Below are 26,610 nucleotides of genomic sequence, written 5' to 3'. Positions count from 1 at the left end.
AATGTTTGTTCTCAGCAGACAACTTTCGTCTGCTGAGCATTTTGGTAAATGCTCAGTATTGGGCTGGATTTTTAGGAATGGCAGGTAGGTTGGTAGTGGGACCTGTCATTCCACCCCCTCTCCAGTCCACACTTTGGGAATGTTCCAGCAGCGACTCAGCTGCAGAGAGTCTGCTCATCAAGGGAGCTTAAGAAGCCAGCTCCAGCAGCAGACTTTGGGCAGAGCCAAAGAAAGAGGTCATATTTTTGAGCTGTCTCCTGAATGACTCAACTGGCTTTTGATTTCTGTTATTCTAGGTGATGTAACCTATTCTATGTTTAGTTAGAGCCTAGCCGGGCAGGGATTTATTTTTGTATTGTTTCCTTTTGCTGCTGCACTAACTTTTTGAGTGAAAATAAACTCTACCTTTGTTTTGGACTAAAGAATCTGGACTTGTGTGTCTATACCACCACACCTAGCAACCCAGACCCTGACACTCCACAAAAGGTCTATGAGATGGGGCCCCACAGTCACAGGGGGCTGAGACATTCCACAATTCTAAAAAGTGAACCGGGACCCCTTCTTTCTGTTAATCGGTGGGGTCCCAGCTCAACATATCTCCATGACATGCCAAAAGTCAGTCCTATCTTTAAAATTTGGCGGTTGCAGACTAAAGTAAATTTTAACATTATGTATTATACTTTATTATGCATTATTATTTATATTTTTTATTTTTCTGATTTACTACTATGTCTTTGCTGTTTTATGATTATTATTTTTTTGCTTTTCACTGGATTTGAGACCGGAGATGCTCTGCGCCGACTACATTGATATTCTGCATTGTTATTTATCTATTTTATTGCTTTTATTCATTCTTTTATATGTTTTTGTTATTTTATTGTTGTTTTTTTTCCACCTTTCTTTTCTTTTTTTCCACTGGAATTTAAGACTGGAGACGCTCTGAGCAGATTACAATGTGTCTAAATTCCTTTTCTTCAAATTTTCTCTCTGGCGTTTTATTTTTAGAACATGCCAAATGTGCGGGACCACGACGCATCGGTGTATCTCCGTCTCCAAGGTGACGCGTTGTCAGTGGGAGGATATGAGTCAAACCCTATATTCTGGGAAGAGGTGAGACGCTGATTGCTGTCAGATACATGAGACAAAGCAAGATGAGCAATGGTGCGGCGTGCTGCTCCTTCCTCTCCAGTCAGCGAGTGTTATTATCAGTCATAACACCATGGCAGCTCCGATCCCTCAGCCTCCATCCCGAATAAACTCCTTCCCACTCGCAGATTAAAACTGATTAGAAATATTTTGAGGGTAATTACCACCTTAAAATGAAGTGTTCTCCAGGTTTATTACAAATAAAGTTTATTGAAGTGAGCTCTGAATGTATTAGATAGGTCTTCCATTATTACGGGCTGAGTAATAACTTGCTTCAATAAACTTTATTTATATAGAGAGAACTACTTTAATGGGTATAGGCCTTCACTTAAAGGGGTGTTCTCATCTTGGCCATCCCCTTTTCTGTTGAAATGATCAGAGTATTGACCAGATTCACCTCCCAAACGTGGCTGGGCTAAATAGAGCTGACAAAGTGAGTTCCCTTCGGCCTAACTGCATCCCAAATACAACTGTGTGAAATGGCCCTAACAGAGGAGGAGCCCATATGGTTGTTGAGATGAAACGCCCCTTTAACTTATAGCCCTTAAAGGGGTTGTTCAGGAATTCTACCAATCCTTGTGGTGGTCAGGGAATTGCAAAATAAATAAAAAAACAAAACCTACCTGTCCCAGGTGTCCGTTCGGGCTTACACCAGGGTCAGGGTGCTAGGAGTCCTGCATCCCACGTGTCCGCTGATTCCTGTCAGTGGCCTCAGCAGTGGCTGGTAAGAGGACAAACCCAATATTTGAAAAACTGCAGTTTTCTACTAGAAACAGCGCCACACCTATCTATGGGTTGTGTCTGGTATTGCAGCTCTGCTCGGTTAAAGGGTTATGCCAATATGTAAACTTACAACCTATCCACAGAATATAGGAGAAGTGTCTGATTGGAAGGGGGGCAACTAATGGGACTCCCACTGTTCATGAGAACAGGAGTCCAGTGTCTCCCTTAAATATTAAATATAGTAACGGTTGTGCTTGACTGCAGCCAATCCATTTATCTCAGGATAGGGAATTGAGTGTCAGCTCATTAGTGGGGGTCTGATAGTTGGAATGGGGATTGATCAGATGATCGGGGGCCTGAAATTCCCCTTGTTTGTGTGATGGGTGCTCAATTCAATTCTAAGATGCTGCAGGGACTGCAATCTCTGGAAGCTCCATAGAAGTCAATGGAGCACTGGAAACGCAAGTGCATGTGCTTGATGCTGCAGCTCTGCTGCATTCACTCACTGTAAACGGGTCAAGTGACAAATGAATGTGACGCCACTGTCTTGTGAGACAAAAATAACGATCACCTGAGCATACATAGTAGATGAGGTTGGATGAAGACATCAGTCCATCAAGTCCAACCTATAATCCTACAATCCCCTACAGTGTTGATCCAGGGGAAGGCAAAAAAACCAAACATGAGTCTTATGCTAATTGCCCCAATTCAGGGAAAAAATTCAATCCCAAATCCAATCTGGCAGTCAGTATAAAAACCCAGCATCAATGTGTCCTTAAAATCTAAAGTCCATAACCCATAATGTTCTCTTCAAGAAAGGCATCCAGGCCCTCTTTAAACTTGTTCAGTGAATCCGCCATCACCACTTCCTGGGGTACAGAGTTCCAGAGCCTCACTGTTCTTATTGTAAAGAATCCCCTTCTATGTTTCTGGTGAAACTTTCTCTCCTCCAGACGTAGAGGGTGTCCTCTTGTCACTGTCACTGGCCTAGGAGTAAAAATATTCTTAGAAAGTTCTTTGTATTGTCCCTTCATGTATTTGTACATTGTTATTAGATCTCCCCGTAGACATCGTTTCTGTAAACTAAATAACCCCAAGTTTGTTAATCTATCATTGTACTCCAATCCACCAATTCCCTTAATTATTTTGCCCATCTTTGCACTTTTTCAAGTTCACTTATGCAACTCGTGTGCTGCATTGATCAGATATTGATGACCTATACTAATGATCTTGGAAAACCCATTTGAGCTCACAATGTATTGCCTAGTCTGGATACAATAGTAGCAAAATCTCAGCTGTGAGAATAAATAGTTCTCTGCTGTTTTCAGCCTTTAGGTTTAAAATCGAATGTTGCTATTCACTGATAGCAAGCAGATATAATAAAAATAGTGAGAAATAAAACACAAATTATTTTAAATAGTCCTGTTTTTACTATTTTCAGGTTTCGGATAAGTTTGCCTTTGGCCTTTTTGATCTGGATTGGGACGTGTTCATGCAACACATCCAGGGGGCGATCAACCGAGTACCTGTCCTGGAGACTACCGGTATTAAATCCACTGTGTGCGGCCCAGGTGAGCACTTACCGATCTGTGTGTTTACCAGTTTAGATGGTGGAACCCATGGCCATGGCCTAGAAGGATCAGTGGTGTCAACATTTTACTGTCCCATTGCAATGAAATTGATGCATTGATGTCCGCAGCTCGCGGCGATGGTTAATAAATCTGCCCCAAAGTGTTTGGAAATTGATATTCCAGCACTTATTTAATATGATTTTTAATGTTGCTTCAAGACGGGCAGATATTAGAAAAAAAAACAAAAAACAAGGAACAAGTTTATATTCTGCCACTAGGTGGCAGCAAATAGTAAGAGAGGGTTCACCTTTGTCTATATACAGTACATTACATGGAGAAGCATATAGGTTGTACCAATTGTATAAGGTTGTCACTGGTATTCTGTGCATTCAGCCACTTACAACTTCATATGTTTTGCTTTTAACAAAAAAAAGTTACATTTATATTAAATCTGATCATTCCACATGATGACCCCGTCTCTTACCCCGCTTTCCCAGCCTCTTGCATGGCAGATCTGTCTAGTCATACAATTACACCTGCATAACTGGACAACCTTTGCATTCAACGCTGCCAATGTTGTGTTGCAGCTGTAATGGTCGCCATATTGGTTGGCACCCAGCTATTCCAAAGCAAAGGCTGAAAAATAGGGCAACTTGACATGAGTTCACATGAGGCTTTATAACAATGACAGATCCTCCAAGTCTCTGTCCCTCAGCTGCTATCATAAACTGCCTCCTTTAATCCTGCTGGTGGGATATTGTAGGGCCCCTGCTGCGGTGTCTTGCGGGGACATCTTCTGCCTCGGCCACTGATATCTAGGTCATGTCTTGCTCCTAACCAGATGCAACATGACAAGTACGCAGGAGATCCTCTGGTCCAGGCAGATGCGGTATTCCTTGGTTGGAGGTGTAGAAGGCAGAAGGTGGCAGACGGGTCTCTATTATACATGTCCCAGTGTGCAGCCAGCTGTCTAAAAAATACCAAAAAAGCTAAATTCTCTTCATTATCCTGTCATCTGCTCATTGATATAGTCTTCATTTTTGCTATTTACTCATGCTATGAGCATCGGCCCTGCACACGCAGGTCATGACATGGGTAACAAATAATACATATTAGTTTGTGACACCTAAAATGTTTGAGTAGAGAAGATCAACTTTCCCCGAGGGCCATATCACCCTAACAGAAGCTCTAGTGGTCTCTGTAGATGGGGACCGCACAAGAGGTGGATGATGGACTGTGTCTCCGAAAGTTTAGACCAGGGGTAGGGAACCTTCGGCTCTCCAGCTGTTGCAGAACTACAACTCCCAGCATGCATACTTGCTCTGCTGTTCTTGGAACTCCCATGGAAGTGAATGGAGCATGCTGGGAGTTGTAGTTTCACAGCAGCTGGAGAGCCGAACGTTCCTTACCCCTGGTTTAGACTGATCATTTTAGGTAGTGGGTGTTAAAGGGGTTGTCAAAGATTTGCAGAAAATTCGGGTAGCCAAAGTAGGTGCAAAACAAAAAAAACGTACATGATCGCCTATTCTTGGTGCTCTGTTGTCCAGTCCCCTTTCCCTCCTGTGCCAAGACTTGCTGGTAGCGGAGACTCACATGACCATTGAGTGGCCTCAACGATCACTGGAGAGGGCCTAATAACATAACTCACAAATTTCACTGGTTCTTTACCTGTCTCAGGGTTCATGTGAACCTCTCCACTTCTGTTGAGGCAAGTCCTGGCACGAGGAGGAAAGGGGACCGGCACTAGACAACTTTGGCTTGACTGAAATCTCATGTCGTCATGTTTCAAGGCTCTTTGAAGGATCGGAGAATGACTTATAGGGTGCTACATATTGGTGGCACTAAATAGACAGTTTTCTTTCTTCTGGAGGAGACCTCATTTGCATACCTTATCCTAAGGAGCATTGCCTGCCTGGTGGTCTCCCCAAGGGAAAGCAATACCCCCTCTGAGCTCCGACAATACCCTAATAACACTAGTGGTTAGAGGGTCCTATCTAATCCTATCTTCAGTTGGGGTCATGTACTGTACATATACATAATTTTCCATCTATTTTGCTATATTTTCCAGAATCCTTCACTGCTGATCACAAGCCGCTCTTAGGCGAGTCTCCTGAAGTTCGAGGCTTTTTCCTGGGCTGTGGATTCAATAGTGCAGGTAATGGAGCCAGTATGTGCAATCTATGAACCTCGCTATGGAGTAGATACAAGCATAATAATGGACACTTCATGGGACGTCCGAAGTAGTCAAACCAACACAACAGAGGCCTTCAACCTGCAGCACTCCATCTGTGAGGAAACTACAACCCCTAGCATACTATGACCAATGGAAGTTGTAATTACTAACAAGATGGAGAACAGGATGAAGGCTTCAATACATTATAAGATTATAGAAAGGAAGATATATAGCAAGGGCAACCCTGAAGTGGTGACCATATATGGAATATACGAATTCAATACCCCTGATCACATGACCTGTTTTTTAAAGGTTAAAAAAGTCCAGAAGGGAAGGAAATATTTGGAGAAGGTACTTGTGGGCCCTAATGCAAAGTCTATAATAGGGCCCCATATCTATCATGTGCCTGTTAAAATACCTGTGTTTTTTTTAATGTGGTAGGGGAGCCTTTGGGCCCGACCCTTAGGTCCTGGGGTCTCATACTTCATCACCCACCCTAGGTTAGCACATTAGTGCTCTATGTAATGCACCCACTTCTCCGATGGTCCCTAATTTGTGTCCCCCAGGATGCTGCAACAATATAATGTCTACAAACAGCTGTCAGAGCATGCTGGGAGTTGTAGTTTGCCAACAACTGGAAAGCCACCAGTTGGGGAATCCTTCTATAGGGCATCTCATAGAGACCCTGATTCCAGCCTGAAGGCACACTAAATAATTTGGTGAGATCAGCCATTTTGGTGACAGGCATCCTTTCCAGTCTGTGATGGGGCCCTGGGCGGACGGGATAGCATGTCTATTCTGTTTCCAGTACGTTTCACTGACCCTGAATCTCAGATTAATTACCAGGAATCGATGTAAGGACATATTTCTTGTGACGGCTCCTGTGGTTTCCTCAGGTATGATGTTGGGAGGAGGATGCGGGAAGGAGCTTGCTCACTGGATTATTCATGGCCGCCCAGAGAAAGACATGTACGGCTATGACATCAGGTGAGATTAGAGTCTGCTGCGGAGCATCAATGATTTATAGCCTATAATCACAACTCGTAGAATTCTTAGGAGAACCTGAGCTTGGTGTCCAGAACATACCCCTGTATAGCAAAGAGGTCATCAGGACAGAGTCCGGATTCTACATCCCTGGTACACCCTTATGTGTTACCCTATTATGTTTGGTCTATGTAATGGGAGAAAATGGACCTTGTGTGATTAATACAGTAGTCATCTGACAGCAGCTCCATTCTCTCTTAGAGGAGCAGCTGTCAGGTGACAACTGTCTCCACCTGTGTGAGCTCTCGTATGTGTGTATATGTATATGTATATATATATGTATATGTATATATATATATATATATATATATATATATATATATATATATATATATATATATATATATATATATATTATTCAAAGATGAATAAATAGTGATTGGGAACAAGATTTTTGGGGTGTATATTTATTAAGATATCCCATTACTTACTGATTAGTGGGATCTGACTGCAGGGAATAAATGGACTGAGATCTCTTCACTTGTTCCCTGCAGAGTCCCCGAAATTGGACCCTTACTGATTATAATGTTATGGAATATCCTTGTTGGAGTACTCCTTTAAGTTGGTTATAACTACATTAGGGTTGGTTTCATTTGACAGTCTTAAAGGGAGTCTAACACCAGATGTCTGCCACATATTTAGGTGGATTCTGCCTGAACCTCTGATTGAAGTAAATGGGAATAGGAAATCTTTCTTCTGCTGGTAGGAAGATTTCCATGGTGAATCCTGCTGCAAAATTCATTGTGTCAACTTGCCCTAATAAGCAGCAAAGTGCTTGTGGTTACCATGGCTTGGTTGTGACATGTATGGGCACCTTAGTTTGTATCCAGCTTTCTGTACATAAAGCTTAAAGGGGTTTAGTGGGACTTATGAGATAGGTCATCAACTAAAGATGGGCAGGGGTCCAACACCTGAATCATGGCCGATCAATAGTTTGAAGAGGCTGTAGCCTTTTCAGAACTTAGCAAAGCATAGTGTCATACACTTGAATGGGACTAAACTGTGATCAGACAGTCACTGCCGGAGTGGTCAACAGGGACCCCCATAACACATCCGCACAAATCTTCAGTTGATAACTTGGAGGTCCCGGTTGTCGGACCCCCATGGATTTTCAGTTGATGACCTGTAGGTCATTGATTTAAGAGAGCCTGGAAACCACTTTAATTGTCCTGTGATTAGCACTAGGTTCACACTAGCGTTCAGGGATTCCATCCCCCATTCTGCTTAAAATATGGCAGGAGAAAAGTCCTACATGCATGTCGATTTCAGTCTATGGGGTTTCCTTGGTTAACCGCTTTTTAAGCGGATAGGATGTCTGTTTTTCAGGTCCCCAAGCGGACCAGAAGAATGTAAAGCACCATGGGATTAATGGTGCTATATAAATAAATAAACAATAATAATAATAATAATAATAATAATAATAATAATAATAATGTAAACCGAACGCCAGTGTGAACCTAGCATAAACATTCTGCAACTATATAATCTGTTATCCTACAATGCTTCCACATTTCTGCTTGCTGTCAGTGAATGGAAATATTGCCGGCCAAACCTAGCATGTAAAAACCCATAGTGACAGCTGCATGGCTTGTTACGAGAGAGTGCGGACGGACTGTAAGAAGATGATCAATGTCTCCATTCAATGTCAGAAAGCAAAGTCTAGTTTAAAATTTCAGAATTTTTCCATTTTTCTTTGTATCCCTATTCTCGCTTCATCTCTTATGGTGTTATGGAAATCCAGTGAGATATTAATTCTAGCAGTGCTTGGGATAATTATTACCCCGCTCCCCTAGTATTGGGCCGTGTGACTTCACCCTCTTGGCCTCTTGATTATGACGCATCCGCCGGCCCCTGTGATTACCGCACTTCTCCGGGAGCGGCCGGACAGCGTTAGGCAGTAATCACACAGCGCGCTAAAACTTGCCATTAAATCTATTTCTGCCGTCTAATTATGCCACGGGCTAATAACAGAGGTGAGAGGAGTAAATGGGGGGGGGAGACGGCTCGGGACCGATGTCCTTCCACCAGTGTCACTCTGCAGACAAAGCTCAGGAAGTGATATAAAGGAGGATTGCAGGAGAGGTGACAATTACCGGCGCGTTCTCTCACTCTCTGGATGCTTTTAGTTACGGGTGAGAGCGGCTATTCTCTCCTCAAGGTTAACATGATCTAAAACCGTAGATAATAGCGATAATTGCATCACGCAGTACGGCACACTGTGACTGTATGATGCGTAGCCGGGTCACTGTGGCTTCAGCTTGGTTTATTCACAATAGGGTTTAGAAATTGGTCGATTCGCTGAGTGACTTGTATTATTTCTGTTTGTGCAATTCAGACTGAGTGGTGTAGACCAGGAAATATGATAGCGGACAGCTGCGGGAAGGGAGCGCTTAATAGGGGATGTGTGCAAAAGTTCTGGGGTGTTTCAATCCCAAGTAGTGGATATGGCCCATTTTATTGCTCCCCAAATGAATAAAGACTAAACCCACACAAAAAAAGAATAAAAAAAAATCAGACCCCATAAACAAATAGAGCTCTAGGCCTTCTAAATCTATACAGACCCCAAACCTGACCCCCTAAATAGGTACAGAGCCCATAGCAGACCTAAAAAATATAAGCTGCCGATCAGACCCCATAAACTGATAGACTCTAGACCTTTATTATTATTATTATTTATTATTTATATAGCACCATTAATTCCAGGGTGCTTTACATTTGGGGGTTACATACAATTTGGGGGTTACATACAATACACAGAATATACAGGTAGATACTAACAATGACCGACTGGCACAGTGGGGTAGAGGGCCCTGCCCGCGAGGGCTTACAATCTGAGGGAAGGGGAGTGGAGACAGAAGGAGAGGGGGAGACTGTACAGATGGCAGTGCGGTGATAGTGTTATTGGAGGTTGTAGGCCTTCCTGAATAGGTGAGTCTTCAGGGCCTTCTTGAATCCTGTGATTGTGGGGATCAGTCTTATGTGTCGTGGTAAGGAGTTCGAGTATGGGGGATGCACGGGAGAAATCTTGGAGACGGTTGTGTGAGGAGCGGATGAGAGCAGAGCGGAGTAGGAGGTCTTTGGAGGATCTGAGGTTACGTGTGGGCAGGTAGCGGGAGATGAGATCAGAGATATATGGAGGAGACAGGTTGTGGATGGCTTTGTATGTTAGCGTTAGTAGACCTTCTAAATAAATATGTATGGACCCCACGTCCTAAATAAATACAGACCCCAGACCAGATCCCTAAGTAAATACAGACCTCCAAACCCTCAAAATAAATACAGACCCGACATCAGATCCACTAAGAAAATACTGACCACACTACAGATGAGACCCCATAAACTAATGTAGATCCCAGATCCCGTTAATAGAAACCTAGCAAAATCCCCTTCCCAAATTCAGGCCGCAGAATAGATCTAATAAGTAAATGGAGAGCCCAGAACACAGACAAAATACAGATGATGCTAAACGTGATTTCCCACACCGATACAACCCCCCCCCCTCCAAATAAATCCAGACTACCTAAGACCAAGACCAAGTATTAACCTTACTGCCCAGAAGGATTGTAACTGTATCTGCCCCAGGACATCTCATTGAGACTATATATGTCTATTGGAATATTAGATACACCTCAGAGGACCAATGAACCCCAAAAATTGGAATAATTCATGCGAGAAGCAGGGCTATTGTTAGCATTTGGGCAAATGTCAGGGCTCACTGGGTTTTGGAAGGCCAATACCAAAGACTCTATTTAGTTCAGGGGCCCACACTGGGTAGGGGGAAACATTGTCCCTGGGTGGTAGTTGCCAAGGTATGGTCGGCCTAATATCCATCGTGTGTGTGTGGCTTTTTTTGTTTTTTTACCCATTGTGTCTGTCACCAGGAGATTCCACCATTCATTGACAAATCACAACCGCTGGATCCGTGAGAGGAGCCATGAGTCCTATGCCAAAAATTACTCCGTAGTGTTCCCGTATGATGAACCTCTGGCTGGAAGGGGCATGCGAAAGGATCCGTTGTACGAGGTAATGGGGGCAACTAGTTGGTCAAAGTCAGAAGTGTGAAGATTCCACCATTGCTAGGACCCTCTGTCATAGTGGATGTGGTGGTGATCTAGTCCTCCTAACTTCTATGTAACCATATACATGTCTTGTGTTTGAATAACCCTCTCCGATACCATTATCTTGGCTCATATAATGAAAAGACACAAAAAGTTAGTCAGATTTTTTTATTATTATTTATATAACTCTCAATAGCGTGTAATAACACGCTGACAATGTATTCATATCATCGAGTGTCTTCCCTGTGGTGTCATCTGCCGGATCCCTGCATTCCCAGTAAAACGGGGTTAGCCGGTCTCCCGGTAACTGGTGTATTTTAAGATGGTTGCTAAGCATCTCGGGCACTATGTGATTGATAGTTAAGATTGCCAAGAACCTCCTGCTGCATCTGCCGAAAGTTAAGAGCCACATAAGTTGAGATATTTATAACCCCATTATTGTCTGTTTTAGTGCTTTTAAGCCTTTTTTTTGTAGCTGGTGCCAAGCTGTGTATTGTGTATTTTAGGTATGTGTTGTGTGCGTGGGCGTAAATTGTTAGATGTAGCAGAGTTGAGTTCACGTACAATTCCATTTACCCTTATTGCACAGCACAGTGCAGCCCAAAAAGAGTTAAATTATTTGTCTGCTATATCCAGGGGGTGCAGAGGCAGCAGTTGCCTCAAAACCTAACAGGACCCCAAAGCTCTCTCTGCCACATAAGATACCACTGTTCTAAACTATGCCCTGTTACAGATTTTGCATTGGTGCCCTAACAGCTCTAAGTTACACCTCTGGCTACCTCACCTGTGCCCAAGTGAATGGGCTAAGCTGCAATACCAGACACATCCTGTAGACAACAGTGGCATTGTTTTGGAAAAAAAAAATCATGTGATGTGATAATGCTGCTGACATATTGGGGAGGGATTCATGGAATGGTTTACAAAAAAAAAAAAATTAAAAATATTTTTTAAATTGTGCCAAACTCATCAAGCCTTTATGACTATTTAAGTCTCAATTTGCTCAATATCTGTAATATTAGGCGTTTCATGAATTTTCCCCAATTGTGTATACTTTTTGCAGGAGTTGCTCCAACTAGGCTGTGTATTCCAGGAGAGGCATGGCTGGGAGCGCCCCGGGTGGTTTAATCCAGAAGGTCCAGCTCCGGTGAGTTCAGGTCTCTTGATACATTATTAGGGTATGTTCACATGGCGGAAAATGGTTTCCGCCATGCAAATTTCCACGTGGCTAGCCGCGACGGGATGGCAATGCAGTGCAAATGAATGGGCCTAATCAGGAGCATGTCCTGAGCCGCGGACGCCTCAGCTGAATCAGCTGCGGAATCCACGGTAAGATAAGGCATTTCGCTTCTTTTTTTCCGCTACTAGCTTCAATGGGAGCTGTCTTTGCAGGTGGATTCCGCGTCAAAATCCAAATGCAAAAAACTATGTGAACTAGCCCTTAAGGTGATTGTAGACAAAATCTGATTATCATAGGGTTCTATTGTTTCCTTCTCCCCTAGAAAATCTGGGCAGTCCAAGCATGTATGGTGTAGCCTGGGGAAATAGTAGAGAGAATGTCATCCTGAATGATTCATTATAGAAAATATTGATATGACCACCTTCTCTGTAGGTGAAAGACTACGACTATTACGGTGCCTACGACCATCAGCCACATCAAAATTATGCCTACAGTCAACTCCTGGAGAAAGAGTACACCTTTGACTTTCCCCCTCACCATGATGTGGTAGGTATTGGTCTAACAACCTTCAGCTTTTGGGAGAGTCATCATTTCTCTTACGTAGAAGGTTCATAGTATTCTTTCAAGAAAGATTAGAGTTAAATGGATTGTCTACCCTCTGTCTCTCTCACCCCATTTCACATTGGGCATGGAGAGACAGTGAGAACATCCAATAAAGAAATAAAACATGTCCCATGTCTGGACATTCTTTGTGGATAATTCTCACAGACTCAAGTCTGAGGTTCAATAAAACATGAATGCCACACAGATACAAAACAGCCATGAAAACAGATCAAAATTGTTACGGTCATCTGAATAAAACCTTACTATGGCAACCATCCAATTTCCAGCAGGTTCTCTCCATGGATCAGGTGAGATGGAAGGGTAGGACAACGTTATCAAGCTAGTCATAGACATGGGATATAAGAAGAGCCAACCAGTTCTGGTAGGCTCTGCAGGCAGTCTAAGGTCTGTGATGGGCTACAAGGGTGGTGGTAGACTATGAAGATAACTGGAACCCCAATGGAACATTGATGGGGGGGGGCTTGTGCTTATTGCTGGTTCCAAAAGATCCATGGCAGCGGGAAAAATTGAATTCACAGACATACCTGTAGTGCAAAGTGCCAGTAATCTGTTGGTGGGCTGTAGACTCAAAACTGCTAGTAGATCTCTTCTTAACCTAGGAGATATTTTAGTGCTGGACTAGAACTATGAGGGTTGAATGGGTCATAGTCTCTACTGGAGACTGAAACACAATCCGATAGTAGAGGCTGGCAAGGGTCTTTGGAGGGCAGAAAGCCTCAAACTCCATCTGTATTATTGTACTATGGTGGTCTGATGGTCAGAATTACCAATACACTGGCGGGCCACACTTTCCGAGTTGGACTTATCTCTTCTTCCAGGTGACCAGCTGGAGCTGATGTATTTTTTTCCCTCTGTGTTCTCCCTTTTCTTCTTCTGTCTTCAATGTCCCTAAAAATAGTCTTTTCTAATTATTCTGTTCCCTTCTCATTTAAATCGCTGAGTTTCTCGCTCTTGCTCTTTCTTTTCTCCTCCTCTCCTTGCCAGGGTGAATTATGCAGCTCACAGATTGTAAAGCATTTGGTCTGGAGTTTTTTTTTTTTTTTTTTTTTTTTTTTTTTTCGTTGTAAAATAGTCAAAGAACAGCTTCGACAGGGAGACCTCGAGATCCCTATTAATCTGACACCCATCCCCCCAAAATTCCACCATGCATTCAATGCCCACCATGTAGTTTCTAGGCCCAAAAGAGGTTTTTGATGGCTCGTCCTTGTAATATATATTCGCATTATTTATTGTCATGTATATCATCACTTCCAATATTGACAGGAAAATCTCGCAATTCTAGAAAGGGGTGGGCTTTATTCAATTTTGGGAAGGGATTAAAGGTAGTGTGTCAGATTATCGGGACTGTTTTCATGGACACAATTCACCCCCTGAGGTGAACTGGTCCATGAAAATATAAAAAAAAAACAAAAAACAACTTTTCGGCGATGTGTGAAATAGAACCTAAAGACGAGGATTATCCCGATTGAAAGACCACGGTGGTAATTCTTGTGTGGATCTGTTGGAATGTCCTTGGTGGATCTGGTGGCACATCAGACAAAAATCCTACTGTGAGCCTCAGATTCCTGCCACAGTTCTGGTAAGAAGGACATCCCCCTATATTTGGCCTCTATAAATTCTTTGAAATTATTGCTGAGAATTTTTACTGAATTAATTTTTTTCAGTTTTTCCATTTTATTTATTTTTATATTTGTTTTCGAGTCTCTTCGGAACAAAATTTTGTCTTCTCCATAATTCCTATTAAGCGCTCACCAGTAAAGGATCCCGTGTGGGAGTCCTTGACGCGCTGCGGTCCTATCTGTTCAGATGAATCCTGGAGGGACGGGATAAGTTAATAATGCACATATTCTGCTCTGCGCTTGACAAGCTTCTGTGCCAGCATCCCTGGCAGCATCTCTCGGCATCTCAGTGAAGATGAGGCACAGGCTGTGTTGAGGAGAGAGTGTGTACCATGACAGGATGACAAACCCCGTACAGATCTCCATTATAATTAGCAGTCCAGAAACCTCTCGCAACGACTGTCACATACTGGAGATCTAGGGAGGGATGAGCCTTCTGTTTACTGTAGCAGAAGACATGGACTTTTATCTGCTCCTCCTGATTAAGATGATTGGGGTCCAAGCTGGGAAGACTCATGAAAGGGTTACTTTCTGAAATCTTTGTACATCTTACCTACCTGACAGAAACTTTTGGATGAGTCATTGTTCAGTTTATTTCCATCTCTAGTTCTTTTACTAACTGAAGAAAGCTCAGAATATCTCGCCCCCCACCCCCCTTCTTCCCCTCCATCTTCCACCAATGTTCATCTGTTGTGTTTGACGTGCTGTCATTTTTAGATCAGGAAAGAATGTGTTATGTGCAGGAACGCGGCGGCTGTCTTCAACATGTCCTACTTTGGAAAGTTCTACCTAGTTGGGTCAGATGCCAAGAAGGCGGCTAACTGGATGTTTACTGCAAACATTGACAAGAATCCAGGTAAACAAGTGACTCAAGAAGATGGAGAAGAATCCTTGTTTTTTTTTTCTAGTCCATACGTAGATATTGTTCAGACCAGGACGTATTGACAAGGTGGCCTAATGTAAAGAGATTATATATATAATTTCTCCTCAAGCCAGTTAAGGTGCACATTCTCTATGCAAACCAGTGTGAGGGAATAGAGGGGAAGGGAAAACACAGCCCACCAATGTAATTACAAAAGAGAAGAAACCAGAGACTACTCGCGTCCCTTGTAGTAGGATTGTACACACAGATGTCAGAAAATTCCTCCGGCCAGGGAATATGTCCTTGTGGGAAAACTTGTAGTAGAAAGTGAAATCCAGTGAATCCTCTTCATTAAAAACTTCTTTATTGATTTAATACATTAATATTTCTTGAACAAAGTTAGACAGAGATGGTATAACCTATAATGGTAAGCAATGCCACTAGCTGACACGTTTCGAAAGGAATAGATCTTTCTTAGTTGTAGGCTACGACTAAGAAAGATCTATTCCTTTCGAAACGCGTCAGCTAGCGGCATTACTTACCATTATAGGTTATACCATCTCTGTCTAACTTTGTTCAAGAAATTTTTATGTATTAAAGCACATTCTCTATGGTGGGGCTCAGTCCCAGGGCGGTTTTTAGTCCCTGGTGACCCTACAAACTAAGCCCTGTTCCACCATCACATCAATAGATATATATCCATTTGATGACAAGCCATTGGTATATAAATCTGTGATAATTTGCTGATGACCTATGAGATATACAGTACTTGGCCTATGTAATAGACTGTTGATGTCTCTTTTCACCCTATGTAGGTTCCACTATATATACCTGTATGTTGAACAAGAGGGGAGGAACAGAGAGCGATCTTACAGTCAGTGTCCTTTCATCTGAGGGATCTCCATCAGTTCTTGCACCAGACTTTGAAGGTGGATATTTGAGAAACATATTTAAGAAACTTGATTCAAAAATTTTCCCACATATTCAGTTCAATTGTTGCCACTGCACCTCGTATATCTACACACCTATCTATAGGAAACAAAGATGGGTCCCCAGTTGACCAACCAACACCACAAACCATTATGTCACTCTTCATTTGAACTCTACTCCAGAAAGTGGTGGTGTGTATTTTGAGTCTAACCAAAGAGCTGGCTGAATACACCACTCTAATTGCTGGATATTGATACCTGGAGGACAAAAAAAAACCACAAAAAAACAAACAAACCCTGGACCGCCCACTTGCCATTATTAGACAGTTCTCATATTTTTATAATAATCCCATAAGAGTCCTCATATATCAGCATATAGTGCACTAACAATGAGCAGTATCCAATGTGCTCAAATAATATATAATATCCAAAAAATACTTTCTTGAGAATTCACATAATACCAACAAAATAGTGCACAAACATCATGTAGTGTCCAAATAACCCTTCCTTAAGAGTCCACACAATACTGCCATACAGGGCAGAAATAATATGCAGTATCCAAATCACAATCCCCTAGTTGTCTCCAGAGTTCCTGACCTTAGGAGTCTGCAAGTAGACAAGTCCTGTAGGCTGTTGTCCACTTTTCCTCCTGGAATGATTTGGTGCTAGGACGTCTCACCTTTCATGTCCTATAGCATAACATACGGTAACCCTGTAATGTGTGTGCCACTTTTACTTTTTCAATTTTACTTTTTCTGGCGGTTCAGATTGTATTCCGTGAAATTCTTGGTTTATGCTTGATTCCTATTAATCGCCACAATTCCCATGTGCCTCTCCGTTGACCTCCGATCCTTGGTTCTCTCTTGAGTCTTTGACTTTGAAGCTCTTATTCTGATGTCTGACTCTCATCACAACTGATAGGAACATCTAGCGATATGGTCTACTCCATTTATAGCCGGTTCAGGCGCCGCTCGCTGTGATACTTTCTTTTTAATACCGCTACATGTCCTAGTTTTGCTTTAGACATTTCTTTTTTCATTAGCTAAATGAATTGGAAAGAATTCCTTCCAAAAACTAGATATTCTACATTTTATACAAGTGAAGTCGAGGTGTGATGACCTCCTGCTACATGACCAAAGGCAATGTAACTTAACTGAGGAGGAACCTGGGTGTTTAAATAACATTTAGCAAAATTGAAAGAACTAAGTGATCTTTAGGAGCTTCAGTATCTTTGGTAATCCACACAGAATGATGTAAATGTTTCCATCTTCATGTCATACTAGGATCATTGGTGACATCTCAAAAGAATAAGCAAGGGTAGTCTTAGAAATTTGTGGGGTTTAGGGGTAAGATTTCAAATGTTTGGGTGTCTAAAGCATCTTCTTCACAGGGGACGTTTACTATCTGGCCATCGGTGGTGCTGTCGCTCAACACAACTGGAACCACATCAACAATGTCCTGCAAGACCAGAAGTTCATGTGCCAACTGATTGATTGTTCTGAAGATCTAGGGATGATAAGCATCCAAGGACCTGCCAGGTAGGTGGTAAGGACCCGGTTCATTCATTACTTCGGTTTGACCTGATGTCGGTCATTAAAGGTTTAATGGTTCCCTACATAGAAGGTTGAAGGTGAGAGCCTCCATGCTTGTTTGCTAAAGTATGTCTCGTATTTGTATTTGCCTGGTACCTGGGAGCATTTGATAATCGGGCACCTTTAAAGTTGATGGTGGATAGTAATGGAGGATGTAGCAGAGGGCATCCCAATGGAGGGGGTCTCTCACTTTACACTGGTATATTAGAGGGTCATCTGGCTAAATGGTAAGGACCAGGTTAATTCATGATCTTGGTTTGTGCCCAATGCCAATCATGAAATGTTCATTGATTCCCACCCTAGAAGGTAGGTGATGAGTCACCTCACTCATTTCCATTGGGTTCTTCTTTGCTACAGTATGTCTGCCTAGTAGTTTGGGTTCTGAGGGAGATTGGAGAAGAGTGCATCCCAATGAAGGGGACCTCTCAATATACGTTATACTCAAAGGTCCTCCCAAGTAGGTGGTAAGAGAATTTTTCATTCATGACTTTAGCTTGACCAATAATGGAAGGTTCAATGTTTCCAACCAAAGGAAGATGATGACATAATCATTTTCTTTTAGTTCCTATTTACTATAGTATGTCTGGTAACATGGAAAATTTGATAATCTGTCCTCTCTACATTGGTGGCATCACCAGCCAGACAAATCATCTTATGTGACTAGTTACCAGACGAGCACCCAAGGTGCAATGTGTACAGTGTGTGTAGATGCAGTCGTTAGTGAACACTGTGAGAACGGGATACATATTGCTCACGTTGGGGGTCTTTGTACTTTCCTCTCTTCTCTCTACATGTTGTAGACGAAAATATTTGGTGTTAAATCGTCAGAATATTTGATGTCCCGTCCTTACGGCCATTCTGTGACCTGCCACGTTAGCTTAAAATCAGCAAGCAGCTTTCTTCCTGGCAGCCCCGCAGTCCAAATCTCTTTCAACTTGTATCAATCTTTAATGCGAGCGGCTTGCACATGTGTGTGCCTGTAACAAGCAGCCTGCGACAGGGCGAGAACCAAAGATGTCACATTAAATCCTGATAATGCAGATTATTGCTGCTGTCTGACTCCCAGCAACAATCTCATGCTGGTTACCTGAATTCACATGCAACATTGTCAGCCCTGAGGCCCTTTAAATAACATTAGCCCGCAACAGGTATTTATACATGGAAACAGTCAGCAATGAATGCAGCTAAATGGCTCAGATCAGATTCTGGTCCTGGATTGTAATAAAAGTTGAGAAAGCATTAAACGCTAACATTGTACGTGCCTTCATGTTTGAAGTGTTCCCCTGGCTATATGATCATAGAGCATCTGACTACAGTGGTCATCCGTAGTCAGTGGGGGAACCTGGCAGCAACAGTTACATTATTCTGTAGTGCTGCCACAGGAGGAATGAAGTATTGCAAGGTTTTATTGAAATGCCTGAGCTGTCTGAGTATTGTATGAACGTGTCAGGTCCTCCATGGAGAGAGACTCTCTTTATAAGCACTCTCAGGTCCTAAAAGAGGGGCACCTTCAGTTAACTCTTAGCTAAAATCTTGCAAATGCTAGTCCTACAGCCCTCCAGAGTAGCAAATCAGCCTAGATCTAAATCTGGGGGATGCATCTTACCATAAACACTCAAGTTTGCTGTTCGGAGCTTTGGGAAAGATGGGTGACAACAACTATTGGAGATGTTCTACTGGGTCACCTTGTCACCTATGGGTCATGATGACATTAGCTGTTCATGCATTGACTTTCTGCTGAGCTTGTAGCTGGATTTCAGACTACCCCAGACTCCAATTAACAGTGTCCCTGATCAAGAATCAAAGAATCCAACAAGCTTTATTGGCACGTCTGAATGGATATTTGGCAGTACCAAAGCTAGAAAAGTGTGTTTGTGTGTGTGTGGAGAGTGGTGGGTATGGGGGGGGGGGTGATTTGGGGTATAACAGTCCATGGAGTCTCATCTTCCTCTTGTTTGGTGACAGCTGGACACGTATTGGGCAGCGATCTCCACAGTGGCCTCTTCTTCTCCCAGTAGGATGTAGAGTTTCCTCTTCTCATCTGCAGATGTGAATTCCGGGATGTGGGCAGAGAGTCTTTGGTAGTAGACGGCCCTCACAGCTGAGTATTTGGTGCAGTGTAGCAGGAAGTGGGCCTCGTCTTCTAGGGCCCCCTGGTCACAATGCTGGCTCATTCTGTTCTCCCGTGGCTTGTACGTCTGCCTGTGTCACCCCCCGTCTCCATCTCCAGGCTGTGGGCACTCAGTCTGTACTGGCTCAGGGTCTGTCTGTGTTTGGGGTGGGGTATTCTCTCCAGGTAGGTGGTCATGGTGTAGTCCCTTTGCAATGACTGGTACACAGTGAGTTTCTTGGAGTTATTTATTGCACTTCTCCATTCCTCGATGTACCGCTCTTTGTCTGTCATAGCTATTTCTTCTAGTCTGTGCAGACTCCAGGTGGTGGATCTCCCCTCCCAGGATGTGCAGGTTTCCATCAGAGGACAGGTAGTCTTTCTTTGTGCTCGTCCTGGCGTTTAGGTCGCCGCAGATCAGAACTCTGCCTTGGCACTGGAACTGGGCAGCTTCCCTTCGTAGGACCTCGTAGATGTCTGGGTTATGGTAGGGGGACTCTGATGGGGGGAGGTATGCTGCACAGAGGTATATGTCATGTTGGCCGTTGAGGATGGAGCTGCTTATTTTTATCCACATGTGGTTGTCTCCGCTTTTAATGGCTTTCACATGTTCTTTAAGCTCCTCCTTGAACCATATTAGTATGCCTCCTGAGTGGCGGCCTAGTTTGGTGGTCTTGCTTTTCCATGCAGCGACACAGAATTCCTTGTAGCCCATGGGTGTTAGGGATTCATCTTCTGCCCGGGTCCATGTCTCTAGGAGGATTTGGATGTCGATATTTTTTAGTCTATAAAGTCTGGATCGTTTGGTTTGGATCCAAAGGCTGAGGCGTTCAGCCCTTGGATATTCCAGCTACTGATAGTCAGTGGTGTCATCTTTGGTAGGTATACCTTGTAATGGGCTGTCCTGCAGAGGATGGGCTGGGTTCCTGACTGGTGACTATGTTGTAGATCCCAGTCAGGATCTGTGTGTTGCAGATAGTGCAGAACATGGTTCTTATCTCCTCCATGTCTGTGCTCTGCCTTGATCATAGCTGCCCCCTAACGGGTGTAAGGTGAACTGCAGCCTACAAGTAATAAAATGGATAATAGTACCCATAGGATGTGACTTTTTAAGACAGAATTTTAGGGCTGTATTTGGAGGTCCAGTGCCTAGGGTATCTACTTCCAGGGAGTGGTTACAGTCTCTCAGTTGCATATGTAAAACCTGGATTGGTTAGGTTCTCCAGAGTGGGAATTATTCTTACTTGGTGTCTCCTAGGGGGTCCCAAGCAGGGGATGTCCATGTACTGTAAATCTTTGCATGAACAGATGTTGCGACAACCACTATAATAGATGGTAATGTGGAGCTAACAATGTAACTTACTATGTTCTGTCTTCAGTCGCGCCATTCTTCAAGAAGTCCTGGATGAAGATCTGAGCAATGAAGCTTTTCCCTTCTCCACACACAAGATTGTCACAGCTGCCGGGTTTAAGGTATGGACTGGGTATCAGTGGAAGGGGGAGAGGGTGCTGCTCATGGGGGCACTTATACAATGATGTAGGGCAGGTTGTATTTGAGATGGAGCGGTTGGATGACATGAAGGGAGGAAAGGAGGTAGAGAGAGAACTGCAGAAGTACAGGTGCTAGTAGGATCAAGGGCAACAGCAGCACAGAGGCCTAGAGTGCTTAATGGGCTATGACTAAAAGTCCGTTATCTCAATACATGTTAAAAGCTACAGTGCTGAGTTAAATAGTCAACATGGTTAAGATGGCGCTGGCTACTATTTTGTGTGTGATGTACCAGGGGCTTGTTATGTATTTCTAGAAGGAGGTCTTCAGCCTCCATTTCTTCTCACTGCACAACCGCATTACAGAGAAGGTTGAATGGACCAGTGGTTGAGCATCCTCTTGGCTGCTCCATTCAAAGTTTATGGGACTAAGGGTGCATGCACACTACGTAACGCCGGGCGTGTATGAGAGCCGTACACGCCGGCGTTACAGCAGGGCTGCCGAACACTTCCCATTCACTTCAATGGGAGCGCTTGTAAACGCCGCTGTTACGAGCGCTCCCATTGAAGTGAATGGGAAGTGTTCGGCAGTCTGCTGTAATGCCGGCGTGTACGGCTCTCATACACGCCCGGCGTTACGTAGTGTGCATGCACCCTAAAGCTGTCAAGTTGTCAACCCTTTTGAAGGGGTTGCCCACTTCAGACAACCACTTTTTACTACTAGAAGATGCTCATAGTTTGTGCTTCTGCTCAGACCTGCAGTGATTGGCTGTAAATTGTGACACCCTAGAAGCAAGTGTTTAATTTGCGCATAGCACCACCACGGGGCAAATAGAGCATTACACCTTACCTAGTGAAATCAATGGGCTGTATATGCAATGTATGGACCTGCTGGGTCCTCCAGAGTGTGAGATGCTCTTTGTTCCCGCGCTTTCCACTAGGTCATAGGTTAGCATCCTGTACGTTTATTAACCCCTTAGTTCCTTGATAAGTGTTTTCAGGGCCATTTTAACACATTGGAAAGATTTCATAAGTGGGTCCCCCCATCACCACCACATAGAAATACCTGACCTGCACAAAATATAAGGCTTCCTCAGTGGCTCCCATATAGTATAGCTCCCCTTAGAGGCTCCCCATACAATATTCCCTTCAGATTCATTTTATTTTAAATATGATTTTTATTGAAAAGAAGAAAGTTTTTACAATATAATAAAAAGGTAACTACAAACATAAGAAGAATCGGCGTAAGTCCAAGTATTAGAATAGGAATCTAAGCTGGAACTTCGGGTTGCAACCCATAAACATGGATGACACAAACATGACCAAACATATAAAGACCGAAAGACCAGATATACAAACGCTACAAGGACACCAATTCTACGAGAAGACAAGAAAGGGATGAAAGGGGGAACACAACCAAAAGGGAACAGGAAAGGAACAAGAAAAAGAGAAATAGGGGAGACGAAATAGAAACAGAAAAGGACAAGCAAACCAAACAATAACATGAACAACATAACCACATACCTGAATACAGTACCAGAGAAACACAAAATACATCCACAAAATTGAATAAAATAAAATAAGATAAAGCCACCTGGGATAACAACAGAAAGGGCAAGTAGTAATCAGGGGGTCCCCATGGGGGCGGTTTGGGGCCGAGGAGAAAGAACACCCTTAGTAGACTCCACATACGAAATCCAGAGAGACCACTGGGATCGAAACTTGGCGTAGGTATGGTTTTTGTTAGACAACAAACGTTCCAAGGTACATGCCAAGTTCACATGGTGAAATAGTTCAGCTAAGGTCAAACAAAGAGCGGACTTCCACTGACGAGCGATCATGGCCCGAGCTGCGAGCACGATCTGCCCCAGCACGACCTGCATATCCGAGGGGAAACTACCAGTATCTAAGAAACAAAGGGCGAGACCAGGAGAAGGACTGATATCTAAACCAGCTATGGCGGACATGAAATGAAATACCGTTATCCAGAAGGTTTGTACCGGTGGGCAGTCCCACCACAAGTGCAAGAACGAACCTACTTGGCCACATCCTCTCCAGCAGAGTCTGGAACAAGAAGGATCAATATGCGCCATTTGGATCGGAGTCCTATACCACCTCAGCATAATTTTCAAAGCCGTTTCCCAATGTGCTGCCCCCTTAGATACACGTTTGACAAACCCAGCTGCCACATACCAATCCGACAGAGGGATGGTTCTGGCAAGATCCGTCTCCCAACGAAGCAGGTGAAGAGGCTTGACCTGCTCCGGAGGGACAGAGAAAAAGCTATAAAACATAGACAACCCACCTCTAACAGGCGAGGACCTATTCCACAGTTTTAAGGCTAGCCTGGGAAAGGTCAATCTAGAGGGTTCGTAAGATTGAAAAAAATGACGCAACTGCAAATATTTAAAGAAATCCGTTTTAGGGAGCTGGAACTCGTCCTGTAACATGGAGAACGACTTAAGCCCGTCATCCGTATACAGATGAGCAACTTTATAGAGACCCCTAGAGACCCATCCACGGAGTCGCAGCTGGGGGAGAAAAGAGGTTAAATATAGTATGGGTAATTTGGATAAAGGGACCAGGTCCTCTCTGGAGGTATATGACAAAAAATAACGCCAAGCAGACATCGTGGCCCTAATACTCAGTAAGGGAGGGGAAGTGATGGGCGGACTTGAATCCTTAGGGCGTAAAACACTCATAAGCGGGGCATCCAGAAGGCATTCCTCAATTTCGGCCCAGCGCCATTTAAAAGTCTCGTCCCACCCGACCTTAAGTTGATCTAGGACAGACGCCATATAATATTTTTTAACATCTGGGACACCCGCACCCCCATGGGACCAAGGGCGCGTCATCACCTTAAATCGGACCCTGGATCTCTTACCCTCCCAAATGTAGTTGGAAAGAATAGACTGAAGCTTGGTAAAATATGAGTCAGGGAGGGGGATAGCCACTGTACAGAACATATACAGGATTAAGGGTAACACCATCATTTTGACAATGGCAATTCTGCTAGCCCAAGACAACATCGGTTGTGAAAAGGAGGCAAGAAGAGAAGTAACTTTGGTCGAAAGGGGAATGTAATTAGCAGAGAACAGATCCGAACTAGGGGCCGTTAGGGAGATGCCAAGATAAGTTACACGGGAGTCATTCCATTGATAGGGGAATTGAGAACTGAGATCCCGTCTCAACGAGGGGGAGATGACAACAGGCAATATCTGTGATTTAGAGGAGTTTACCTTATAATAAGAGACTTTACCAAATCCCTCTAGGACCTCCGTAGCAGCACTCAAGGAGGAACCAGGAGAAGTCAGGGCCAGTATAACATCATCAGCATATAGGTCGATTTTATGCTGCTGGCGACCCACAGTAATACCCTCAATACTTCCTGCCGACCGAATGGACTCCGCCAGAGGCTCCATCACAAGCGCAAAGATAATAGGGGAAAGAGGGCAACCCTGGCGAGTACCATTCGAGATCCGAAAGGGCTCAGACAGGAAGCCCGATGAAAGCACACGAGCCGACGGGCGGGAGTACAGAGCCAGAATAGCAGATTTAAAGACCGACCCCATACCAAACTTATCCAAAAGGCTGTCTAAGTAACCCCAGTGGACCCTATCAAAAGCTTTCTCAGCATCCAAAGCCAAAAGCAAAGAAGGCGTACCATCTCTTTCGGCTTTCTGAACAAGGTCTATGAACCTCCGCGTGCCGTCTGGCGCCTGCCTACCAAATACAAAACCTACCTGGTCAGGACTAACCAACTTGGGGAGTAGGAGGAGCAACCGCTCAGCAAGGATTTTAGCGTACAGTTTAATATCCGTGTTCAGAAGGGAAATAGGTCTAAAATTAGCCGGGACAGTGGGAGATTTGCCAGGTTTAGGGATGGTCACTATAGTGGCCGACAACATTTCTTCCGGGAAGCATTGCTCCTCCGCCGCCTTTCTGAACACAGCTAAAAGATAAGGGGACAGAATATCTACGTATTTCTTGTAGTAGATCCCTGAAAAGCCGTCACGGCCAGGGGATTTCAGCGGTTTCAGTGAGGCTATGGCTTCAGTAACTTCAAATAAAGTGATAGGCGAGGCCAGGGAGGCAGACTGCGCAGGGGAAAGGCGGGGCAGGGCCACAGAATCTAAGAATCTATCAATTTCTTCCTTAGATGGTTGGTATGTCTGGGGATCATCCCTAAGATTGTATAACGACTTATAATATAGGCGAAACTGCTCTGCAATAAGGCGGGGGTCAATCACTTTAATACCCGATTTATCCACGAGATGGGCAATACGGGATTTGGGGCGCGACTGTTTGATTTTCCTGGCTAAAAAGGCACTAGCCCTACTATTATGCACATAAGCCTGACACTGAAAACGCTTAAAAGCTAAGTCCTGTTGACAAGCCAGAAGGCCCTGCAATCTGAGTTGACATTGCCTAATCTCCGCAGAGACAGTGGGAGTAGGGTTAAGCTTATTAATTGCGGAGAGGGAGGATAGGGAGCGAAGTGCAGCATCTATATCTTTAGATCGTTCCTTTTTGGCCCTCGCGCACGCCTGAATAAGCATCCCTCGCATATATGCCTTATGAGCATTCCAGAGCACATGAGGGTCTGATACAGAGGGGGAGTTGAGGGAAAAATATTCCCTCAGGGCCTCACGGAGGTGCTCATCATAAGAGGGGTGATCTAGGATATACTCATTCAAGCGCCACTGGGTAGGCATAGCAGTGGAGAACTTCTCATGTAGAGAGAGGGACACCGGAGCATGATCAGTCCAGGTGATCAGCCCGATATCCGTAGATTCTGTCTGCATCAGCCCAATTTTATCAGTGAGAAAAAAGTCAATACGGGAGTAAGAGGAGGACGAAGAGGAGAAATAACTATAATCTCGTTCCCCGCCATGTTGACAACGCCAGACGTCATAAAGGCCCTGATCAATCAAAGAGGAAGACAATATAGGGGAGCGCCTCTTGGGGTTGGAGGAGTCTAGAGAATTATCAACTAAGCAATTAAAATCCCCACCGATGATCAACATACCAGTAGCAAAAGTTCGAATCTTGGAGAGGACAGATTTCCAATACTGCGCCTGTGAACGGTTCGGGAAATAAACAGTCACTAAAGTATACTTAACATTGTTAATAAGGCAATTAAGCCCCAAAAACCGGCCTCCGGGATCAACCAAAGTGGATTCAAGGGAAAAAGCTACTGAATCTCGCACAGCAATAAGAACACCCTTACGCTTAGCATCACAAGAAGCCTGATATATATGAGGGAAAGAGGGATTAGAAAACTTAGGACTTTTGCCAACACAAAAATGAGTCTCCTGGAGAAAGAGCACATCACAGCGAAGGCGACGGGCCTCTCTCCAGACAGAACTCCGTTTACAGGGGCTATTCAAACCCCTAACATTAAGTGAAGAGATACGGAGTACCATAGTGACAGACTAAAGAAAAATGGCGGAAGACCCAGGTGGCTACACAGAAAGAGAAGGATGCATAAAAT

At 43.8% G+C, this 26,610-nt stretch overlaps 1 protein-coding gene across 2 annotated transcripts in view; it reads left to right on the top strand.

Annotated features, from left to right (window-relative positions):
- Positions 1-26,610, top strand: part of SARDH (sarcosine dehydrogenase) — a 59,232-nt gene that overhangs the window by 6,470 nt on the left and 26,152 nt on the right. For both annotated transcript variants that reach the window (XM_075259647.1, XM_075259648.1), the window contains exons 7-17: positions 1,006-1,110; positions 3,311-3,440; positions 5,509-5,595; positions 6,510-6,600; positions 10,539-10,680; positions 11,776-11,859; positions 12,325-12,438; positions 14,853-14,991; positions 15,813-15,926; positions 17,317-17,464; positions 21,008-21,101. In XM_075259647.1, coding sequence (XP_075115748.1) covers positions 1,006-1,110; positions 3,311-3,440; positions 5,509-5,595; positions 6,510-6,600; positions 10,539-10,680; positions 11,776-11,859; positions 12,325-12,438; positions 14,853-14,991; positions 15,813-15,926; positions 17,317-17,464; positions 21,008-21,101 — 1,248 coding nt within the window. The remainder of the gene's footprint in view (positions 1-1,005; positions 1,111-3,310; positions 3,441-5,508; positions 5,596-6,509; positions 6,601-10,538; positions 10,681-11,775; positions 11,860-12,324; positions 12,439-14,852; positions 14,992-15,812; positions 15,927-17,316; positions 17,465-21,007; positions 21,102-26,610) is intronic.

The sequence above is a fragment of the Leptodactylus fuscus genome, chromosome 11 (assembly GCF_031893055.1).
Source record: "Leptodactylus fuscus isolate aLepFus1 chromosome 11, aLepFus1.hap2, whole genome shotgun sequence".
NCBI classification, from domain to species: domain Eukaryota; kingdom Metazoa; phylum Chordata; class Amphibia; order Anura; family Leptodactylidae; genus Leptodactylus; species Leptodactylus fuscus.
Note: the sequence above shows the minus strand (reverse complement) of the source record. Positions and strands in the feature narration are given on the sequence as shown.